The 23,814-nt window shown below is 36.0% G+C and overlaps 1 protein-coding gene across 18 annotated transcripts in view; it reads right to left on the bottom strand.

The window, feature by feature from the left end:
* Window positions 1-23,814, bottom strand: part of DOCK3 (dedicator of cytokinesis 3) — a 220,724-nt gene that overhangs the window by 109,037 nt on the left and 87,873 nt on the right. For all 18 annotated transcript variants that reach the window (XM_074879567.1, XM_074879577.1, XM_074879568.1 and 15 more), the window contains exons 9-10: window positions 23,268-23,422; window positions 1,397-1,478 (exon numbers count right to left, since the gene is read on the bottom strand). In XM_074879567.1, coding sequence (XP_074735668.1) covers window positions 1,397-1,478; window positions 23,268-23,422 — 237 coding nt within the window. The remainder of the gene's footprint in view (window positions 1-1,396; window positions 1,479-23,267; window positions 23,423-23,814) is intronic.

Raw genomic sequence — 23,814 nt, 5'->3', positions numbered from 1 at the left:
TGATAGTACCAAACCCAGAACTGCTACTGATGTCAGTGTCAACGTCAGTGCTATTTTTGGATTGACCTGCATCTCATATCCAGATGGAGGCAGAACTGAGCATCCTTACAGGTGGCTAGATAATGTCTGTTCTTTAAGAGGAGAAATTCAGCTACCTCCTTAAAGGAGGAAAGGGAATGGTGCAGGGAGCCATGCCTATGTCAGTGCCCAGCACTGCTTGACCTTAGACGGTTTCACTGCTCGAACTAAAGCTTGTACCAAAGCTGTCTGCCATCTTTTTTCTTCACTGGAGGTAAAAATACTTCTGTCAAAGAGCTTCTAGCATGTGCACTAGCTAAAGGTGAGTCACGATGGAAGGTGTTTATCACACTTGGGATCTGAAATTCTTTACAGCTATTCTGTGATGAGCTGTTAAGTTTCAGTGTCTCTAGATTTCCATATTCTTTCTGAGAAGAAGTGACAGATAAAATGGTCTGACACATGATTGTGAGGCAATTTTTAACAGAATTTAAGACCAGTGCAGAATGGATATTAAAGCCTGAGTGTTTTGAAACTACTATTTGGGCATAACAAAACCCATAAAACAAAAAGGCAGTTAGGTGAGAGGTGAGTCTGAAGAATTAAAAAGAAGTAAATCTTAGCTGGGTATTTCACTCCCAACTGACATATCATGTGGTAGGAGCCACAGATGGGTATCACTTATCCTGTCTTTCTGGCACAGATGGTTAAAGACTGCTGGTACAGTTGGTCATGTCTGCTTTGCGTCAGGACAGGGTAGCTATTTGCACAGACCTGCTGTAGAAACTTAGGAAGTCAGAGTGTTTCCTTTATTACAACCAACTCTCTGTAGCTCACCCTGGCTGCTGCTTCTGCAGCACATCCTGGTCTTTCTGTTCCCTCACACACATGGTGCTGTAAACCTGAGAGGCTTCTGCTGTACCATCTACCTGGGGCTGCTGCATGGACTCTTGAATGGGCCATGACAAAAATCTGTTTGGAGAATTTTCTGTTTTCTTGTGTGTGTGAGGTGTTGTAGTTTTACTAACTTTGATTCCAAAAAAAGTGCCTTGCTTTACGTTCAGGCCAGTGCAGCTTTCTCCTGTGCCCTGTTATCTAAGAGCATAGTACATGCAACAAAAATACTCAAAACTTCAAACTATAAGCAGAAACAAATGCACTTAAAAATAAGTACATCAAAATATTTACTTAGCCATAAAAATAATTTAGAAGTACGTCTATTTCCTTACATTAACCTTTAGTTAAAACCGTAACAAAACTTAGAAACATCTTCCATTCTACTCAATATATTGGAAAGGAAGAATTTTTTCCCCCCTCAGGGTGACTACATCTACAATCATACTACTGTAAGGGAAGAAGAAAGGGAACAGACACGTACTGTGAAAAGTGCACACATTCGATCTATCTTCTCTGGATTCCTGGGACCTCCGTTCTTGTTTAACCTCACCATAAACCTCTCACTAAAAAGCAAACAATATTAAAAAAAAATAAACAAGAGTTTCATGTACACACTTCAACATAAAATACAGGTAGATTTTTTTTTTAAAAAAAAGATGTACTAGGTACTACAATTTTTTTAATTCCCAAAGCATATGAAACAGTATTCACTGATTTAGGTAAAAATCACATGGAATAGCATAGAAGACCTTTAATAGCAAGTACTCTGCATGTGAAAACGTCATGTTGATGCATATTCATGATGCAATAACATTAAAATAATGTGAATATATGAAGCACAGGATCCGAACACATTACAAGCACTTCAGGCAAAGGCTAAGGCACACTTGCTGAGGCATATACTGCCTTTGGTAAAACTCAGTTCATTAAAAATCACTCATAACTAAAAGTAGCAAGAATACTAACGAAGCAATCTCCTTCAACATATAGTATTTATAGAAGCAATATATTAATTAAAGCACATTAAGATTCAATTGATAGAACTGCTTATCAATCAAATTAAACAGTCTTTTACCAGCAAAACCAGCACGTATAGCCAGTCTGCAAAATAAATAATCCTTACTATAGGTGGTAAACCATGGATATTGATATTGTATCTTAAGACAGGGAATTTATGTATACAAATAAATTAAGAGCAATTTATTCACTAGATGTGTGACAACACACTAAGTATTGACCAGAATTTCCTTCCTACAGATTCACAGAAATAACACAAGAGGACCCATTAAATCTTCAAGTTACATTTCCATTATATCACATATCCTTTCAATTTTATCCAGTATGACTGTATCAACTCCAGTAACCTTTGTTTGACTAAAACGCATTTTCCAGCACATTATCCACTGTTGGCCTGAAAAATATGAAAACGTAGAGTACGCACTACTTCTATTGGTAGCTTGCTCCAAAAGGGTATTCAACCCTACTGTTAAACCACATCAGTTAACATGAGCTTGGAAATATCTTGTTTCAGTGTTTAGCCACTACTTTTTGTTACACTTTCTTCTGTATGTTAAAAAGCCCTTTAGAAAAGCTGATTTCTTACAGGGTGGTGATATCAGTCATTAATTATGTAATCAAGTATCTCTCCAAACAAGTAAGCAATTTAACACTGTTAAATTCAAGAAAAAATGCTGGAATAATTTTATAGAACTTACCCATAGTGCGATTTTTCAACATCATTTCATGAACAGTTCTAAAAATTTAAGTTTGTAGCAGTCTAGTACTGGTACCACCTACACCATGAATACAAATACGCACATATGTGTATTTCACACATATGAAATCAAGTCCCTACTAACCCTAACTGTAATTTATCAAACATCACACATCAGCCTTTTTACCACAGCATTACGCTGTCAGTTCATTTGAAGCAACCTGTCCATTATAAATACTGATATATTTTCAGAATTGCTACCTTTTTCAGAATGATCCCTAATATCGTGAGCATGACTCATACATCTTGTTATACACCTCTGCATGTTTATTTGCTTAAGTTTATCTTGCTAAGCAATCCAGATCATGCTCTCTGTTTCACTCTTGCTGTTATTCACCATTACACCATGTACCCCACAACCTCATTCAGCGATAATTGTAATTAATTTGCAGCAGATGCTTATATGCCTGGAGATTGCTAACATGCCCCGAAGAAACCCGTAAGAAACAGATATTTGATGATTTCTTTACCTACAAGTACTTTGAGATGTCAATTAATAAGTTAGGAATGTTTTAGCAAATGCTTTAACAACATGGTATAATCTAATCTTTTAGTGGGAATTTTATAATATTAAGTGGAGTGCAGTACAATATTACAACTTCAGTACATTACAGTAACGGTTACATTACAACAATATTACATCTTCATATTTATCTCTACCTAATAGATGAATCGCAAAAAATGAAGTGAGAATTTTCAAAATAAGACCTATTTTCAATAAAAACACATTAATTACATTCTTAGCCTTTACCATTTACTCAGTCTGGTGCCCATTACTTTGCTGGTAACTGATTAAGGTTGTGAAAGCACACAGCAGCAAGCAATTCAAGCAGGATGGCCAAAGCAGCTGCTTCTCCCAAGCTGTTTTCCTCAGCCCTTTGTTGCTCCTGCAAAAGGGCCACACAAACAGGACCTCCAGTGCTACCTGAGCAATTACATTGTAGAACTCTAGGTATTAATATAACTGAAATAGGTGTTTGTTAGCAGCAGTTACAGTTGCTGGCATTCAGCTCTCCCTACTCAATGAATTTCCAAAGAGGAACAGGCAGGACAGCTACAGTGATGCCCACAGGTAAACCCTGGTTAATTCAGGGAATAAACCAGAAGATAACTAACTTTTATACCACCAATTTCCAAACAGAAATCATGCTTTATATCATTTAAAATATTTTGTAATTTAAAGAGGTATCAATTCAGCTGTGTTCTTTCCCAGCCGCAGCAATAAACATCAATATTTCCAATGCCTTCAAAACTCTGCTTATGGAGACTTTAATTTTAATAAATACATTTAATTTTAATCCCTGAATCAGTTTAATTGTAAAATCTTTCATTTAGAAAGATTAGGAGGTAACATACATTTAATTTCTGTTACAAGTATAATTTGGAAAACGTGTCCTCCCATAAAGAAAAATTCCTTAAAGAAAACAAACAAAAACCCATTACAACCTACAGAACTACAAAAGTTACTTTCATAAACATTGGTCCTTTTTAAAACTGAACTTGAAACAACAATAATTAAATGATTGTACCCTATTTGTTAAATGTAAATTTACCAACACCCTCTACTAATACACTCAAAAAAAATTATTATGGTCAATGCATATTAACTGTGTCCCATTTTTAAGGATAAGACTATAAAATAGATCTATACTACACAAACAAGATCTCCAGCAAACTATTATTTCACTTCTGCTGCTGGGGATGTAATCTGGCCACCAAACGGGCACAACAGATGAACACAAAGCTGATACACACAGCCTAGGATCAGGAGGAAACAAGACAACAAGCAGCCTGCCAGCTGAAGATTATGAGCAATATAAATCACATCTGTAGGGGAAAATGTGTTCACTGGTGAAGATGTTCATCCAAAATCCAAGTGTAAATCACAGCTGGTTCACTCATTTTATTTCAAATCCCTGGAAGTTATTATAGCCTACATAATAAACACCTGGCATATCTTCATTTTCATAGCGGTGGTCAGATCAAGGCTAGTTCTCTTAATTCACAGGATGACTGATGTTTTGAAGGGAAGCCAAACCACTAGCAGAGCACCAAGCTCTTCTGTGAGATGAAGAATTATTTACAGAAAGGGAAAACAGAAATTTGGAAATGTACTGCTGACTAAGAGTATTTCCACTATTGTGGGATAAAAATACAGGAAATACATATTACTATCCAATATTATAGAAGCAGAAGATGCTGGTCCACAAATAAGGATAAAATAAGTCAAGGTCAAAACCAGACAAATTGTAACAACGACTCTCCATATGAAAGGTCCATCTCGCCCTACTATCCTGTCTCCAACAATGTCCAGTAGCAGATAATTAGGGAAACAATAGAAGAAGAAAGAAAGCATACTGTAATACTCTGCTGATACGTACTATTGGTGTACACCAAAGTGAAGCTCAAGAATAGCAGCAATAGCCCTGGATATACTGCACCCAGGAAAGTATTCAGGCTGCCATGCTTAAAAAATTCTCATTAGCCATTTACAGAGTTACTATTAGAGAATGAACTCTGTAGTCATTTATAATGTATCTATGTATCACACAAACACATATATATGCATTATATAACATAATTTAAGAAGAACTAAAACTCATTAAATTGAAGTTATTCAAGAAATAACGTTATAACTGCTCTTTTACCTCCACTGATCTCAATAATAAGATTACATATTATATTTTAAATCTCCAGTAAGTTCTATATTTTTTAACTTCCAACACAGGCTTTCTTTGAAAAATTATTTCAGCACTAATGAGCATTTCATTTTCATCACTGAAATTGAATACAATACTGTATGCCAAAGAATCCTGTGCAGGCTGTCCCTCTCAATGACAGCGAAGGGACTGTCAAGTCTTTGAGCTGAGATAGCCTATTTATACTTGATTCATTTCCAAAAGTTGTATTGCTTAGTCTGCTTTCAAAACATCCAAAGAGAGAGATTCTGGAGGCTCACTTGATAGCCTCTTGCAAGGTTTTACTCCATTAACAAGCAGAAATCTTTTAAAATTTGCAATTCATCTTTTTTCTTGTTACAGCCACAGAGAAAATCTGGTTCCTGTCCTCGTATTCCAGTGCTTTTCAAGAAATGAAGCAGACCACCATCTTTTTCAGCTGCCTATTCATCAATTGTTCCTTTATTCCAGCACTAACTCAGTAACAACCTTTAAATTCCTTCCTTTAATTTCCAATCCTCCCTTAAGTCCTCTTGAGCTTGTGTCACTAAATAATTAAGGGGACTTTGAGACAACCACAGCATTTGAGAACTGTGGAACATGAAGAGACATTCTGTCAAAGGAGAGATCCACCGACAGGACAAGGAGGATGAAAAGACAGCAGTGCTAATAGGCAATCTTAAAAGACTAAGCCACCTCAAGTTCTTCCACCTTCCCTTGCAGGTCATTTCTCCTAAACCTACAGTTTTGTTTCTCATCTCCGGAATTTCTCTAATCTTTGGTATTACTGTTCAAGTTTCAATAGTCTACAGGAACCGGTCTAAATATTCTACTAAGGACTCACTAATGCTGATAATGTTAGTATATCCAGGAATGGAACTTGAACCTTTTTACACTGTTGACCCATATTATGAACTAGTTTGTCAGATGCTCCCCATTTTACAACTGCAAATGTATTTTTATGTCAAAGGAAACCAGGAAGAATAACCCTGTTTTCAATGATCTGAAGATCTACTGCCTTCAGCTATAATTATAGCTCATTTTTTAGACAAAGATACACACATTTAGGGTCAAGAAATGTAATTTCTTATTTTGGGAGATACTTCCTTCGAAAGAGTTCAGTCTTCAGGGCATCTATTCCTCAAGTTTACCTTCTGCACAAAGACAAGAGCATGCACAGAATCTAGACAACATTGAAGTCCAATTTATTGAGACCAAAACATCAAATCTGAGTAAACTCCATATGCAAATAATCGCCCATGTTTGTATGCATTAAGCATTACTTTTTATTATAATTGAGTATGTTCTAATTGCTTAAAGAAAACAGACACATGCTACTCTGTTTAAAAACCCCTCAAATACATCATAAAGAGAATTAAAACCCCATGTAGTTGTAACTGCCAAATGAGTGCTGGAAATTAAAGTGTGGGGAGGTACTGAGTATTTGATGCGATCTGACTGCTTGATCAAACTACTGTCAAAAAAAAAAAATTCATTTTCAGCTACTCCCAAAATACGCCAAAACCAGTTCTCTATTGCATAAAATCCAAGATAAGAAATGCACCAAAACAGAGAAAAGAATTAACATTTTTACCTTGTTGAGTGCAGACCTAAGATGTGCCACACCAGCAGCAATATCTTAAACAAAAGCTTATTTATTTCTCTTGTTCCTATGTGCTACAAGCAATGTTCAATTACTCTAACTGCAAGATCTCCTCCTGTGCTAACTCACACCATAGTGAAACCACCTCTTGTGCAGCAATAAGTCAGGTTTTACAATCACTTGCATGATTAGTAATTGCTAAAGCTACTCAAATATAAGAAACATTGCTCTGATAAGCGAAGTCAAATAGCTTCTTGTTCTTTTACTTGAAAGGAAGAAAAATGAAAGAAGTGTAGTGTCTCACTTCTTGGCTTCCTTTAACTGTCTGAAAAGCAGGACCATACTGAACTGGCATCTGTTTCTGCAAAAAGGAAGGAAGCGATCAATGGTCTGGGACATTACATTTTCAGCATGAAGGAAGGGGCAAACAGGGACAAAATTTACTGTTGGGTGAGCAGGAGTGGCATTATGCCTGCAGGGAGTTTTTGTTGTTAAGATTGTTTGTTTGTGGGGCTTTTTTTTGCATAACATGCGAAGATGACAACAAAAGGCCTGGCAAAGAGCTTGGAATGGATTAGTGAACTCTTTTTGTATTAACTCACTGGCGAATTTAATTAGCGTGGGGTTGTGAGGCAAAAATCCTGACTGTGTATCAATTTATGAATGTAGGTGCAGCATTAATAGACGCATAGTGTCAAAGCAATGGTAGTCTGTAGAGAGACTGCAGACCAATCTTCTGTTTCAATTCGAAACTGTTGATAAAGAACACAGATTTTTTTTTTTAAAAAATTATTTAACAATGTATAGGAGATTGATTTTTTGAAGAAGAGACAGTGACATTTCAGGGTGTCAATCCCTTTAAGAAGAAACCTCACATCTTGTACGTTTCCCATGCCTTAAGTAATGGTTCAGCAGCCATTTCTCCCAGAAACAAATGCCTCCTTCACGTCTTCCATTCCAATATGCCACAAAAATGGGAAATGTACAAATCCGTTCCCTCGTTTTTCTTATTTTCCTCAGTGCTTCTTATTTCCAGAGAATAACTGGGGGAACACTGAAAAACCCCAACATTTTTACAAACACCTCAGTCTTTTCTCAAAAGCTGTATTTAACTGGGTTTTCAGAATCTAGCATTTGACCAATCCCTTCTAAGAATAAAGGTTATGTTTAAAATATATATTGGTCACATGACATATGTACCAGTGCATAGTGAAAAGGGTCATATGGTAGCAGAGAAGATCATATAACAACTTGTGTTTTAGTCCTTGACATTCTTTCAGTGTCTCCCTAGGTTTCTTTCTCACTCTTGTAGCATCATGTAAATCCCTACCTGCATAAAAAATAAAAATTCAGGAACAAGAGTCCAAAAATGCTGTCACAGAAGCTAGCAGGAATAAGCTACATACAAAGACCTGCCTAACCAACACAGTTTACCTCCTTTCGTTACCTCGTACCTCACTCAGTCCTACCATTTATGAAATTACGAGAAGCAAGACATTATATAATTTTTCACAAAAATAATAATATCTTCTAGTCTCTTCTTTTAATGAATGCTAATATGCCTGACAATAATTCTACAATAAAATTTGAGTTGGCATATGAATATCATAAGCATTTTAAGACATTATTGTAGAAGCATCATTTTTTGTCCCAAAGAAATCTTGAGAATAAACTGTATGCACTGCAAGCCCAGGTCAACCAGGATAGACCTCAGGATGAGCTAGTCATTCTCTATGACAAGAGAAACCTTGCCAACACTTGCCTTCAAAATATTGCAATCTTGCTGTGCACACCACATTGACTTCGTCAATACCATGAGATACTGTGCTCTTTCTACCACTGTGCGTACAAGCACTTCAAGGATGTGTTGACCAAGTGAATGGAATTATGTTAGTAATTACTGGTATACGACCAACAGATTATCTTAAAGCTGCAAAAACAGGTGCTTGTTTCAAAACATTCATAAGTTAGCAGAGAAACACCATGGAAGAGATTCCTGGGGTTTGAGGGCAACATGAGGGGAAGATAATTGAACTGTAGTCTCTAAACCTTACAGTTTGCATAAGCTAATATTTGCATGAATTAACTTGGGAAACTGTTCTCTACATCAGAGAGAAAGTACACTGAACCAGCACAGCAGAGGTTATCTAAAGCCCCAATGCAGCAGCATTAGCTAGTTTTTCAGGAAAGCAATTACTGTTCTCCAATCGCCTACATAGTGGCAGAGGAAAATCCCTGGCTGTATTGTCCCCACTTTCCATTTGTGCTGCATCCTGCAATATAGTTAACAATAGCAATACAAGGCTTCTCGTATTTGTTTGTACAACTTTACATAACATTAGGGAAAACACAGAATTTTATTTTCATTCCATTTGCCAAATTTGTCAAAATCTTTCTCACATTTGTCAACTGCAAAAACATTATTATGCTCAGTGATCAAAATGGTCACTACGGGACAGCATTGTATCCTGATGCTTTTGAGGACACCCTGCAGAAACTTTCTAAAAAGGAAACAAGTTTCACATCAGGACTTCTGAACTTTTATTTCAACCAGATGGTCTCATACTCATGAAGAAAGCATGCGTGTATATAAACATTTCAGTCATTCCCCGCTGTCATAAATACTGAGTTGATTTTTCTCTTGAAAGATGATTTAAGCAGTAAGAAAGATTTTCTACTGAAGTACAACTGTTCATGACACCTACATAAGTATATGAAGAAATGGAAAAGTAAAGTTATGATCAAACAGTAAATCATTTTGGCTCCTCCTAACACCTGAAGTCCCCTGTAAATTGTAGTTTGTGCAAAGATCAGAAATACCTCTAACAAAGTTTCCTTTTTGTGAAAATATTTCAGAATCCATCTACATATTGCTATTGTACTTTAAAAGGCAGAATGCTTGAGGTGATTAAGCAATTTGTTTGCAGTCCATTTCAGAGTATCCTCTGTTAAAAGCTCTTCAAGTTTATTATCTGTTAAGCAAATTTACCTTTCAGAGTTCCTAATTCTTGCTCATTCTCTTGGGGAAAAAAAAAAAAAATTGAAGTCCTTACAGCTGCTGTAAAACTGACCTAATCATAAAATCTTCCAGAGCTCCACAGAATGAGTCTTCAGTTCTCAGTTTAAGTGTGAGAGTAAGTCAAAGCATATGTATGGAATGATACTGTGTCTGTGAAGAACTGATTTTCCATTTATAATTTAAATTAACAGCACACACTAGATCCCATGCACAGCAGTATTTGAGCAATCCATCATTGATAGCAGTCACTCCCCAACCCCTGAGACAGAAAGATCACCTCTGCTGAACTTTGTTTGCATATTGTCTGAACAATGATTCATGGACTATTTAAAATCTTCCCTCTCAGACAAGTGCTCATGGTGTGTATTTGTTTTTTTCCCCCTTTTCTTTTTGGGGGGAGGGAGGGGAGTTTTTTCATGAGCTACCTTATCCAGCAGATCTGCAATAACCCCAGGTTCAAAAACAAGTAAAGAAAAGTGCTCTGCTTTGGTTATGGAGTGTATTTTATAAAGACATCTTAGAGAAAAGAACACCAAATCTGTGAGGGAAATGAATCTGGCCCTGAGAAAACGGCTCCAAGCAACACAGTTTGCTTCCCAGCAAATTCAAGCTTAATGCTCATGAATTATTAAGTTACCACATTGGATAGAAGCCCCAGGGGAGGATTACAGAGCTTACAGTAAGACTGTTACTGCAAACACTGAGTTTCCATAGAAACAGAAAATAGTGAAAATAACTACCTGTCATTTCTCTCTACCACATTCAAGGAAAAACCACCACAATGTTAAAAAAATTATTAAAGCTTGCAGGAGAAATGTAGCTAAGCACCAATTACATTCTCTTTGGGTTCTCAGGAGTCTGGCACACTTGAACATTTGACACTGTCATTAGTAGTTTTTTGTTATTTACATCATGAAAGGCACATATATGTGTTCCTGAAAGGAATCCTCTCCATTAGCTAGAAAAAAATTTAATTTCAAAGAAAAAAAAAAAAACCAGACTTGAGTCATATAGTGTGATTCCTTAGTCCCTGCCAGTGATCGAATTTTAACTAATGAAAAGAAAGCCAGACCGACCCTGCCAGATGGTACGTGTGAAATGCTTTGACCATAACTGTAGGAAAAACTTCTGATTTGGGATTACACATGTATTTTATAGAAAAAGTATTTTATCACCGTCTCTAACCTGGAAGAAGCTAATGGTTCTGAGTTCTAATGCAGCAGTTGCTTCATTTAATTCTTGCTGTACAAACCACATTCCTCTGTTACTTGGCTTTGCACATGACAACTTCAGTCAGAGCCACAGAACTGAGTTTTGACAGTGAATACTGCAACAGAAAGAGCTCAAGTATGACGAGTACTCTTCATTACACTGGGCCTTCCTTTCCTTCCAGGAAATTACTTGTAATTGCTTTCTCTGAGCTATATAGTTCACCTAAACATTTTAACAAATGGTATTTGTACCCTGCCAGTCGAGACAGCGCAATCTCTTCTAGCTGCATTTGCTCATGATACAGTTTTGTTCTTTCTAAGCAGAAAAAGAGAAGAACAACTCCAAATAACTGCAACTAATTGACTTTTTCCTGTTAACAAGTAAAAAAACATCAAAATACCCCTGTAGAAAAATCTGTATCCCTGCCTATTGATACGTCATATCTGATCACCAACCTGAAAAAAAATTTTTGGGGAAGGAAGTGATGGTGGTGAGAGATATGAGATAAGATTGCTTTTTGTAAAAGCTCCTGTTTTATAATAGCTTCTTTATAGGAAAGGATTAACATCTCTAGTAACACCACCTACCTCTCTACAGCAACTTTCCTATGTATTTTAAAGAAACTATTACTATCTGGATCTGTAGAATATTAACAGGAAAGGGGATAAATGGGAAAAGCAAGCAAATGTAGATTTGGGAGAGAGATCTAGGGAATGAAAGTCAGCTGAAGGAACTGGTAGAGAAAATGAAAAGGTGTTACTCCTCCTCCCTTTTTTAATAATCTACACACACAAAAAAAACCCCTTATGGAATCATCTGAATATCTGTCTCCAGTGATCACCAAACTTGTACTTTCTAAAAGTTATATATTATATCAGAAAGGCTCTCTTGGTCCCCTGCCATATGTGTGCAGTAGACTTCAGAGACCCACATATTTTCCATGTTAACTAGAGTGACCAGAACAAGGGGTATTGCTGTGACTAGCAACATTCCTTAATGTTTGCTTACTGGATGATGCTTTTAAGGAGGTTCATCTTGAGCAGGATCAAAAACGGATAGCCTCCTTGTTAGTATTGCTATGGATTATCTATTGCACAAAAGTCAGAAAAATACTTTCCTTGAAATACTAAGGACACAATAAAGTATAGGAGCAACTGACGGAGGATTAGCTATCCCAACAGATCAGATTGCTAGAAAAGAGGTAAAAAATTATAAAGATGGATTTTTTCTCATGACTAAGCAGAAGAAAAACCTCATTAGTTGGTAAACCTAATCCCCTAGGAAAGTTCTCTGAATATTAAAGAAATAATTCTCAATGACACAAAGTTATTTTTTCCCAGTAGACAAATCATTATACTGACAGTGAATGAGAAAACGCTTCTATTTTCAAGTATCTATGAGAAGGCTGCTATTAAAAACACAACAAATAGGAAGTTTAGCATGTAATTGGACAATAAAAGTAAAATATAATTTTCTGCTTCCTAACATAGCAACTGGCAATAGTGGAACATGATAATATTTTAAAGCAATTAACACGGGATAAATACACACGCATTGTCACAGCACTCCCAGAGCTATTACCTAAAGAGAGAAGCAATGTAGGAAAACGCATCTTAAGGTCAGTTCCATACTCTGGGAGAAAATGCAGTCAGACTTTTTTGCCACAGCTTTTAATGGGGATCTTTTCACAGTAACTAACTTCATTTCTTTTCCAGCTATTCAACTTCAACCATATTCATCTACCCAGTGACCCTGCCTTCCCTTCTTCTGACCTTATTTATGATTACCTGCCTGTTTATTCTTGATGTGTTTGTATCTCTCCAACCCCTTTGCCATTCTCAGCTTCTCTCTACCCAAGCAGCACCTGATTTCTGGAATGCATGCAGTTCCTACAACTCTGGTTCAGAGCACGCAGAGTTGCTCTGTACAGGTGTTCTCCCATTAAGCATGGTGATCCTGCATATCAGAGCTTTGAGAGGACTCCAACCCCTATTCAGATAGAACTTCTGGAAAATTTGCTATCGCTTTTTCAGAAGTTTGCTTAGTGTTTAAAATGAAAGTTCTGGACGATGATAATTGTCTACATTAGGAAGTGTTACAAGAAAATTATTCAAGAAGACGTGTAAATGCAATGTAATTTTAGCTACAGTGTTCTTGCTAACATTTTTGAGAAGCTGATATACATTCTTACTGACAGTTTAAAAGTCAAGAAAATATGACTAAATGATGATGAGAACCATGGAGCTAACTGTCGTCAATAAATACACAAAAAGATGAAGGATTTCTGTCAAATTTGTCAAGGTTACCTTCAGCAACTTGGTATACAGATTTGTATTCTGACATCTGAATTAGGAATACTGTGTCAGAGAAAACTCCTACTATAGAAAAAGTGAAAATCAATTCCCCTACAAATTCATAATTTCTAAATCCAGTGTTTCAAAGTGGTGAATTTTATTCTACTCTCTCTAAACATTGTCACAAACATTTTCTTTTTACAGTCCTCTCCCAAAAGGCAGTATCGTGAGCTGTTTCAATAACACCTATGAGAAGTAATGGAAGTTTAGAAATGCTAAAATAGAGAAGACTGTACAAGTGAGTGGTAGCTTGAGAAAACTCTTCTAACACATGAGAATGTCTTCTAACACATTCACACAGTGGTCAAACCAAAACCAGTTTGATCCTGCAGTGGAAGTTAACCTGTTTACAAGGCCAAGGTGACAACACATTTAAAATAATTATCCTGTTGCTCTCTAATTAATTTTCACACCTTTAATAACTTAAAGTTTTATGTATTTGCTAATTTTTATTAGTTGAAAGATTAGTTGAAAGAATTTGGTTGGAAAATATCTCAAAATTATGAGATGAGTTATAAACAGGAAATTATTATCTACATTACTTCTGCAGTTACCACTCATACATGTAGAGCAGTATTGAGAACAAAACATTGCCACTTAATTCTTTTTTATTCAGCCTTGAAAAAAGGGACAGATGATTTTATGTTAGATGACTTTAGAATAGCTAAATCCAACTACCATGATACAGATAAACAGCATTTTTTTAGTCCAGAATGACATTTCCAAATCATATTTCTCTCGTGAGAGCTGCTTTGTCAATGGCACTAAGTTCTTAAGACAGAAGATGTGAGACAGACTGTACTACTCACATTCTCCCCAACATCCAACCACAAATTCAGAACATTTCCATGAAAACCATCTTTCCATATCACCTATTAGTAATAGCATTAAAGAGCAAGATTGTGTTTTTTCTCATTTTGCTTACTGTTTTTCAATTTTAACACAGAAATAGATGTTTCAAAATTACCAAATTCCTAGCACTGTACTGAAAATTGGCAGCTAGGTAGAAGATATGCTTCTACGTTTCTAGTATATTAAAATGACTGTGGGTCTCTATTTTCTCACATCCCTGCATGTGTTTTACCTAGCCATCTGCTGAGAAAGAACAGATTACTATTTTATCCTTCAACCAGGAGGAAAAGAATGTGAAAAGGCATCTCAACAAAACACAATGAGATGCTTTATGAAGGGCTAGATGTTAACCTTGTTAATACTGCCACATACCCTTGAGGTAAAAATCAAAGAAACACGAGAAAAGAATGAGGCAATGAAGCTGCTTCATGAACTTCAGAAGATTTTTTTTTTTTTTTTAAAAGGAACAAGGACTTTGTAATGCACCTAATCAATAGATGTCAATTTGCATTAGAAAAGCTACAAGCAATTAGAAATTAACCATTGAAGGATAAAGTCTTGCTTCAGAACAGACACATGCTGCTCCACCCTGTGTGTTATTGCCCTAAGTGAAGAGGAACAGTGTGAAATTTGGAATTCTAAGGTAGAATCTTTGGGGGGGGAAAATATCTGCCAACATATTTTTTCCTAATTGCAATCTTTAGTCAAGATCAGCTTCCATCATGATGCTGCTAGGAAACTACCAGCTCATATAATATACTAGAAAAGATTTCTATCTAACAGATTAATTTTAAGAACAGATGGGATCATTATAATAATTCAATCTTGTCTACTATATAACACAGATGACACACCACTTATGTTAATATATACCTTTGTGTTTGTTTTAAGAAGGGAGAGGGAGGGGCCGAGGCAGATGTCTGCCTTATAAAAATAGGTATTTTGGTATTCCTTTTTTTTATTCCATACCTGCTGATTGCTTTTTGTATGAGCATTTGCTGTCTCCTTCCTTACATTAGAGTGCAAATGATTTATGCTTATGATGCATATCAGGACATCATCCTATAGTATAAAAGAATGTGATATACTCTGGGAACACACAGTATTTCAATACAAAATTTTGGACAGGCATCTTATAGCAAACATCTCTTGGTAGCAAATCATACCCTGCCCCGTATCTGAAAGTCTGAGCACACTATCTCCATTCATGTCTACATTTATCACTTAAGTAATAGGACAAAAATATCATAACAACATGGTATGTGCTCATTGTGAAAGGTTAGTTATACAGCATGATGTCATTTAGATAAAGCCCAAAGGCACGACTTAGCGTAGAGTAAAAAAACCAAAGGTGTGAAATGCTAATCAGTCCAAGTTAATAACCACCCAAATTATTACTGCACTGTTACTGTGCCTTTCCTACATTCCACTCTCATTGCGGTGCCTCACACTCCCACAAACTGGCTCTCATGAATGGATTTAATTCCATTACTCTTTTTTTAATTTTCTCTTCCCCCTTAAAAAAAATTAGTATTTTATTTTCCAAATCAAATTATTTTAAATGATAATCACAGGAAGAAATTCTACTAATTCCATCTGGATGTTCTTATACTGACAACAAAGAGAAAGAATAAAGATCTGAAGAAAAAAAATAAATTTAACTTAACAGTAAATTATTGATGCCTGCAAAAGGAAACTAAAGGAACGGTTTGAGAGAAGCAAAAAAATGTTGAAAGGTGAAAACCTTGGATAAGTATTTGATTAGGTCCTGGAGAAGCAGAATTAAAAAAAAAAAAAACCAAAACAGGTAGAATATTGTGCTCTGTACTAGTGCACTCAGAAAGGCATTATGGAAATGAGACCCCTCCAGAAAAAGTGCAAGAATTTGCATACATGAGAATTAGTCATAGCTTTCAAGGTCAATAACTACGCAGCATCTTTCCTCTCATTTCATTGTACTGTACTAGAAATGGGTTATCTGTATATAGATTTATATACAGCCTTTAAACCTGATCATCATCTATGATCCCCCGAAATTTCCCATGCAGTAAGTCTTAAGAGTCCAGCTGGGAAGTACTTAAGCGGAAGGAATATGTGGTTCTGCATTTGCAGGCGCATTTATTTCTCTGCTTAACTCTTTCCCCCACCTCCAACTGACAGCGTTCATAAATTCTCTCAAAGCTGCCTAGACAACACAAAACTGTCAAACAAAATCATATTGAAACACACAGAACACAAGATCTACACGATGCATCTTTGTGTATCCTCACGAGGAATAGACAGTAGTCCTTATCAATACTGAACAACCACAGTTTTTTCTTCCAGTTTTATACCTTTCATCCTTTCTCTTATCTTTCTGTTATTTGGACAGGCCCCATATAAGATATGTCAATTACACGATAAAAAAACCAACAAAAAACCCCCCAAAACACCTATTTGCTAAGCATCGTTCCAACTGTATTTCAGTAGAAGATACATCCATCTTGTTTTGCCTTCTCTATAGCATTTAAAAAAATCCAAGGCATAGTTAGCAGATAGAAAATAATTAAATGGATCAGTTAAAATTAGTGCCTTTTGTAATGTTATTTGATCATTCTTATTTAATATATCACACTTATTAGAACAAACTCAGTTTTGTTGGAGAGTGACACAGATAGGCTTCCAGTTCATCCACAGACATCTGAATCCAACCTCTTAACCTTCAGAAGAATTCTTGTATACCAAGTCAGATAACAATAGAGGCTTTGAAGACTTCTCTATGATTATTTCAGGATTCAGGTCATTCTAAAGATTCGTAACAGTAAAAAGTTGTGCAGGAAAAACTGACAAACCTAAACTTGCCTTTTTATGTAATAAAATAGGGAGTTGGATATAATGCAAATTCCGTAGTGACCTTTTGAGTGTAAACTTACTCACCACTACATATGCCATAAAGCTTTCTTCTGCCAGTGGAAGACTTTTCTTTTCCTCCCAATTCCTCTGTTTGCATAGCTTCTGTGGATGAACACCCTATTCCCCCTGTATACCCTCCTAACAAAGTAGCGAGGAACCAGACAGTCACCAAAAATGCTACAGTACTCTTGGGTGAGACATGTTTGGATTCTGATCACTAACAATCATTTTTACCTAGATAGAATTGACAGATAAAATAAGACGCTTGCTTAAAACCATCTGCAGTACTGAGAAAAGTTAGGATAATATGAATCCACAGAATGCACCATGAAGACCATACTAAGTATTCTCCATGCCTTTGCCAGCGTCTCAGTTGGCTTCCACTTTTCTTTGGGTAAATTGGAATCTTAATTCCTGATAGGAATATCTTTGGTTAGGATAGTTGCTGCCTCTTCTTTCCTATTCTCTGCTATCTCTCCAAGGGAAAACCACAGAATAAAAAAGTAAAATCTCTTTTTCTATTGCATCCCATCTTTTTCTTTTTGGCTAACTCTTAGCTTAAGTAAGCTTTCGCACATGTTTCCTGGGGCACTACAAGATAATGTGGGGAAGTGTGTATTACTGTACTTGCCATCCTTCACAGTTCCTCAAGTAAGATTTCCAGAGTACATCTTCATTAACTTTAAACTTTTCTAGCTTTAGGTTGCATGTCTATAATATAGGCTTTTTAGATACACTTGTACATTTAGTATTTCTCAGAATATAATTGTATAAGTCTCTTAACACGATGTGTTGAGAGCATCATACAGAGAAACACTACAATAGCACAGAGCAGAAGAGAAAGCAGTTCTTAAACAGAGTAACATCTACCTATTCATACATACTTTCTTAATTTATGTGATCACTTCTAGGTAACCTTGTTATACATGAATTGAAAAAAAGAATGCAATATTCTGAAAAATTACTAAGGAATTCCTCTGTTTCTTTGTTTCTAAATCCAAAATAAAGAAAATATGATGAAGACATTGCAAAACTAGTTGCATAGATTTTTGAATTGGACAGAATAGAATAATAAATGTTAATAATCAAAAAAGAGTCATATAAACAGGAAGGAGAAAAAAAGGTGTGCAGTATGGTGCTCACTGAAAAGTATGTGATCTTGTAAGTGAAGAACTGATTATAAGGCAGATGGCACAAGAGCAACAAATCAGGAGCAACTTTTGAGTACTGCACAAAGCAAACCAAAGAACGTACTTGTCAATGTCTGTCTTCATGCACATATTACAAAAAAACATCATCAATGACATAAGATCTTAAGAGTTTCATTACCATGTCATTGTAAACGTACTTAGCTGCCAACATCTACTGTATATTTGCATCTAAAAATACGTACAGCCACCTGTTGCTACTACTACAATTGTTTAAGCTGAAAATATTCACTGCTTAAAGCAGCCACTGTTTTTAGTTACCTTTTCCTCATGCAACATCATATACTGCCCTATAGAGCATGTGGGACATGTTTTCCTTCATCTTCCATTTGCTGCCAAGGGACCTACAGAAGCCATGTGTGCATGTGTATCTTTCTCTCTACACCAACTCCAGCCGAACTTTTGCTTTTCTAATTCTGTCTCTGCACGCCCAAGCAATTTCTTATTTCTCCCAGATAGCAAATCTGATGCATCTGCTTGACTGTCTGCATGTCAGAATGGACCATCCTTGTACTCCATAGAATGCAATATCAAGATAACATGACAGCAAGAAAAGACACTATGCAGAAAGAAAACAAACAAACAAAAAAAAAAGGTAGTGGTGCATTCTGAGTGAAGAGAGCAGCTGAAAGATCATAAGGCCTTCTTATGACACAGTGTATTAAAGAGAGGAGATCATCAGCAAACGTCTGCCTTCTACATACACTGTAGAGAAAATCTGGTCTCACAACAAAAAGGTCTTGAGTATATCCTGTATGAGTAATGAACACATTGACTTCCTCTGTCAAAGCTATCAACACTACCATGGGTACCTATCACATCTTCCAAAATCTCCAGTCATGGTACAAGCACAGTGAGTAGGCAGATGGAGGAGTTACAAGCAGTAATATGCATGACACTATTTTCCATGCATAATTACTGACTAGGCCCCAGTTTTTCAAATTCCATCCCGTCAGAATTTCCTTTTTGTTCTATTCACTCTCCATAATTAAGGATATTTCTAGATGACAAGAAACTTTTAAATCTCAGTGGAGTACAATAGGGTAACTGTTAAAATAGTCCTAGAAACATCTATTCTGGTTTAAGATGCAGGCAGAATAAAACACCTTTACATATTTAAAATAAACTTTATAAAGAAAAAAATCATACTGAAATGCATTTATCCTTTTTCATATTTAGTGGATTCTTCAAGCTTATTTTCAGAAAAAAATTGATATCATGCTTTTGAATGTGTAATTTTTGAAGTTATGTATAATTTTATGCATTTATTAATAAAAAAGAGCTGCTGTAAAGGTAGATAAACCTCACTGCTTTACTGAACTTAGCTAATTTCCAGCCATCAAAATAATGCTGCCAAAATGTTGGGTTTGTTTGTTTGTTTTGTTTTGTTTTTTAAATCAAAATCATCTTCATTTCATCCTTCCAGCACAGATAACAGCCTGGATCAGTTTTCCACCAGCTGTCCAGCCCCTTTAGTTTCATCTCGTCTGTATCTCCCAGCTTTACCACATCAGGTCTAATGCTTCTCTTCTGTTGAGGCATGAGGCGCATTCCCATATAATAGAAGAATCAGTTGCCTCTGATGTAACTTGTGCTTGACAAATCTATTTTGACTTTTACTTTTCATCTTGTTAGCTTCTAAGTGCTAATAAATAGTTTATTTGTTCCAGAACTTTTTGCATTTGTTATCTGATTGCAGTTGACCTTCTTAGGGAGATTGAGGCAAAACAGCTATTAAATACTCCAGCTATGTTGGTAACATCTGCTGATAGCTTAATGACCCCTTTAATCTGTTCAGTTATTTTTTGATTCTGTAAAAAAATTTTTTGCTGCTAAAGCATTATAGAATTATTCTTTCTTTGTCCTTGATATCTTTTGCTACTCGCATTTTTTCTACAAGTTTCTGTCTCTTCCCATCCCTGTTTGGGCAATTTCATTAGTTTCTCCTTTTGTATATTTCCTTCCAGACCCCATTTGACCAAAGAATACATGATACAGACCTTCTGTTGTTGCCATATCTTTCCTTCATATTGAAACAATTTGCTTTTGGGCTCTTCAATAGTATTGTTAAGAAACTGACAATACTCAAATTTCTTTCCTCCATACTGGTTTACCTATCTGTTTTTGACATTCATTGACATCTGCCTTACTGAAGTTCACCATCTTTACGTTAACATTGCCTTTCTTTCCTTTTCTAGTTACTATCAACTCTACCATTTCATGATCATTCATCCCAAGGTACTTCTCACAATGGGGCTGTACTTGCCCATTGGCTGTAATCAAAACTAGAACAATTTTCTGATTGTTTTCTGCTAACTTCCACATGGCAAACAAACTGAGGTATTAAAGTTCAGTAACAAAAACTTTATTGCTAGACTAATGGTTTTTTGAATGCAAAAATATGGGACAATTTTTGAAACAAAAAATCCCAAATAGACAAATAGACTTTCATCCCTTTTGATCTGAGCCATTACCTAATACTCAGATTGACAGGTTGGTTGTGCTGTGGGCTGAAACATGTTATTGAGGCAGACATTCATCAATCCAGTTCTATTTACTCACAAGTTTTTATTTTTTTTAATTCTGTCAGAGTAAAAATTAAGTCACTTTTTTTTTTTTTTTTACACCTCCAGGTCTTGACCCTCTGATAGCAGCATTGTTATTTTTGCTATCCATATCTCCTCATATCATCTTTTCTCTGCTTCTCACTTGTAGACAGCACAAACCACACAAATACAGTACAGTACTGTACTTGTATTCAGAACCTGGGAATACATCTCAAACTGTATTTCAGTTGCTGCTCCAGCCTTCTGGTTGCTAAACCATAATTGGTACATGCTGTTACTTCAGCTCCTGAGAAACACATGAACTTTTCACTGATTCTTCACTTAACCTAACTGGGAAATAACTATTGCAACCAACAGGTTCAATGAGGTTTGTAATCTACTATATGTCCAAAGCACTAACACTGAAAGCCAGTCAACCTCCAGTGTGAACTGTTTGGATAAGAAATTTATCAACCTCAAAACCATTTCAGAAAAGACAATTTGTCCCTTCCAGTTAGAATGCTGCATGCAAAAGCTTTGCTTGTTTTTTTACCTTAATGTACTATATCCTGCAGCATACAGAAGAGGAAAGAAACTTCATTTTTTAATTACACTCTTCTTCCCCACCACTCTTTGGGATGTAAGAAAATGTAAAAATTATGCTGTTTTCACTGCAGCAGATCACTTATGTGCAATACGAAGAGCAAAGCAATAACAACTGTTTGCACATCAAAGCATTATTATATATATTTACATATGCCTAAACCACTCTTTGTACTTTTTCTCATTATAACTATTATTTTCTTTTTTTATCACCGGCAAAACCCCTTCTTGAGGGTTTCCCCCTCAATATTTACATTCTATGCAAACTGCAGCCCAAGACAATTCAACTCCTTTTGAAGCAATTTCTGAGGCTTTTCACAGTCATGGCAGCAGCTTGTCCCTTCCTATTCCCTGCAGCTTTCCTCATCTAAATAATTTGGTATTTTACTGCTCTGTGGTATGAACTAATTAATTGTGCATATTTTTTTGTTTTGCCATTTTCACCTTTCCCTCTTATCAGCTATTTTTCTGTTAATTCTCTCAATAGAGGAATTATAGGTATGTCCTCCTAAGTACCTCAAAACAAGCATTTCTCACTTAGTGAGGGTGAAATAAACATGATGTAGTATCAGATTAGGCATGCTTGCCACATCCTGCAAAATGATATTTAAATTGCCTAACTAAACGGTGGCAGACACATATTTATAAGACGCAATCAAGTCATTAGAGCTTTCTAATATAGACCACTTGTTTAGTGGGATGTATTCTGAAGAGCTAGAAAACTGTTATCACTCTACTCTGCACTTTCTTGGATGAATATTATTCACATAATAATGTTCTCCCAAAGAGAGGAAAGAACATTTTGGGACTCGCTCTTCAGTTTGGAACAAATCTAAATCTCATTTGCTGAAAACTAGGACAGTTTTGACCACAGCAGCAAATGTGGTCTGTGCCAACTGTCAGGACACACCTTAAAACTCAAAGACCCCCAGACAAACATGCTGTACTTCAGCTCAGACCAAGCTACAATTAATTTCTGAGACACAATGCATATGCAATACATATTCTGATGTTTTCAAAACACAGGCCTGTAAAGGAAAAATACAGCACGTTTCATATTTGCTAACATTAGTACCAATTACCTCAAAGTACTGAGGAGCACAGTTGTCCAGCCTAGACATAGGGATGAATATGAATACTTTAGTTTATATAGAAAACAGAGTAATGAAAACAGCTATACTGTAACATGCCTGTAAGGCAAGGAGTGGATAAGGCTTAAAGAGCCTCAATTCAGCATTCATATACAACAGCAGTTGTCTCTTCAAAACAGTCATACAGTGTGGCCCTGCCGTTATTAGTACATCTTAAAGAAAGGCCCTAAGAAGGCAGACACCAAACACTAAGACTTTCAGTATGTGTGGACCCAAAGTCAGAAACCTAAACAAAGTTCAACTATTCTGTACCTTTAATTGATTTGCTTATAGATAAACACTACATTTCATATGCAATGATGAGTACCACTGATTCTCATGTATGTGTTACAGGGCTGTCAACTTACGATTTATCAGCTTTGTCCTTTCAGTTGTCACAAGAATAGCTCACGTTTTTCTACAATGTTTTGTTCACAATTTTTTTCCTAGGAAGCTTTTTAGTTATTTGATACAGCCCTACCTGATCTGCTTGCCTTCTCGAACATCATACAAAGAAAAAAAGACATCTGTGTCTTCTCCAATTGTATTGTAGGTGAAGCTCTTTAGACTGAGGAAGAAGTGATGAGGCACTGGCATACGGCAAGCTTCCCCATGGCGCTGACGAATTGTATCCACCTGATTAAAAACAATGAAAATGATTTTTAGTTCTTCACAAATAAAGGACATGTGACCAACTTGATAATTTAACTGAGATCCTGCTCTCCTTTCTCCATCAAGCAAAAACTTAATCTCAAAAATAGTCTACACCTTGGAAATACATGCCAGATTGTTTTCTTTCTCTATTTTTTCCACTTGTAATTTGAATAGCTTGAGAAACCACAATAACCCAGTAAATATGAGATAAATGGTTTATGCATTTGAAATCTGTTTTTATCAAGTAAACCAAGTCAATCCTAGTTCTCAAATATTGTCTTAATTCTGGTACTGCGAATGAACTATAATAAGATAGTACTAGGGTGGTTCTTGATGATTTCCATTTAAAGCAGACAGATTTCAAAGCATTTTTA

Source organism: Strix uralensis, chromosome 10 (assembly GCF_047716275.1).
Source record: "Strix uralensis isolate ZFMK-TIS-50842 chromosome 10, bStrUra1, whole genome shotgun sequence".
In the NCBI taxonomy this organism is placed as follows: Eukaryota; Metazoa; Chordata; class Aves; order Strigiformes; family Strigidae; genus Strix; species Strix uralensis.
Note: the sequence above shows the minus strand (reverse complement) of the source record. Positions and strands in the feature narration are given on the sequence as shown.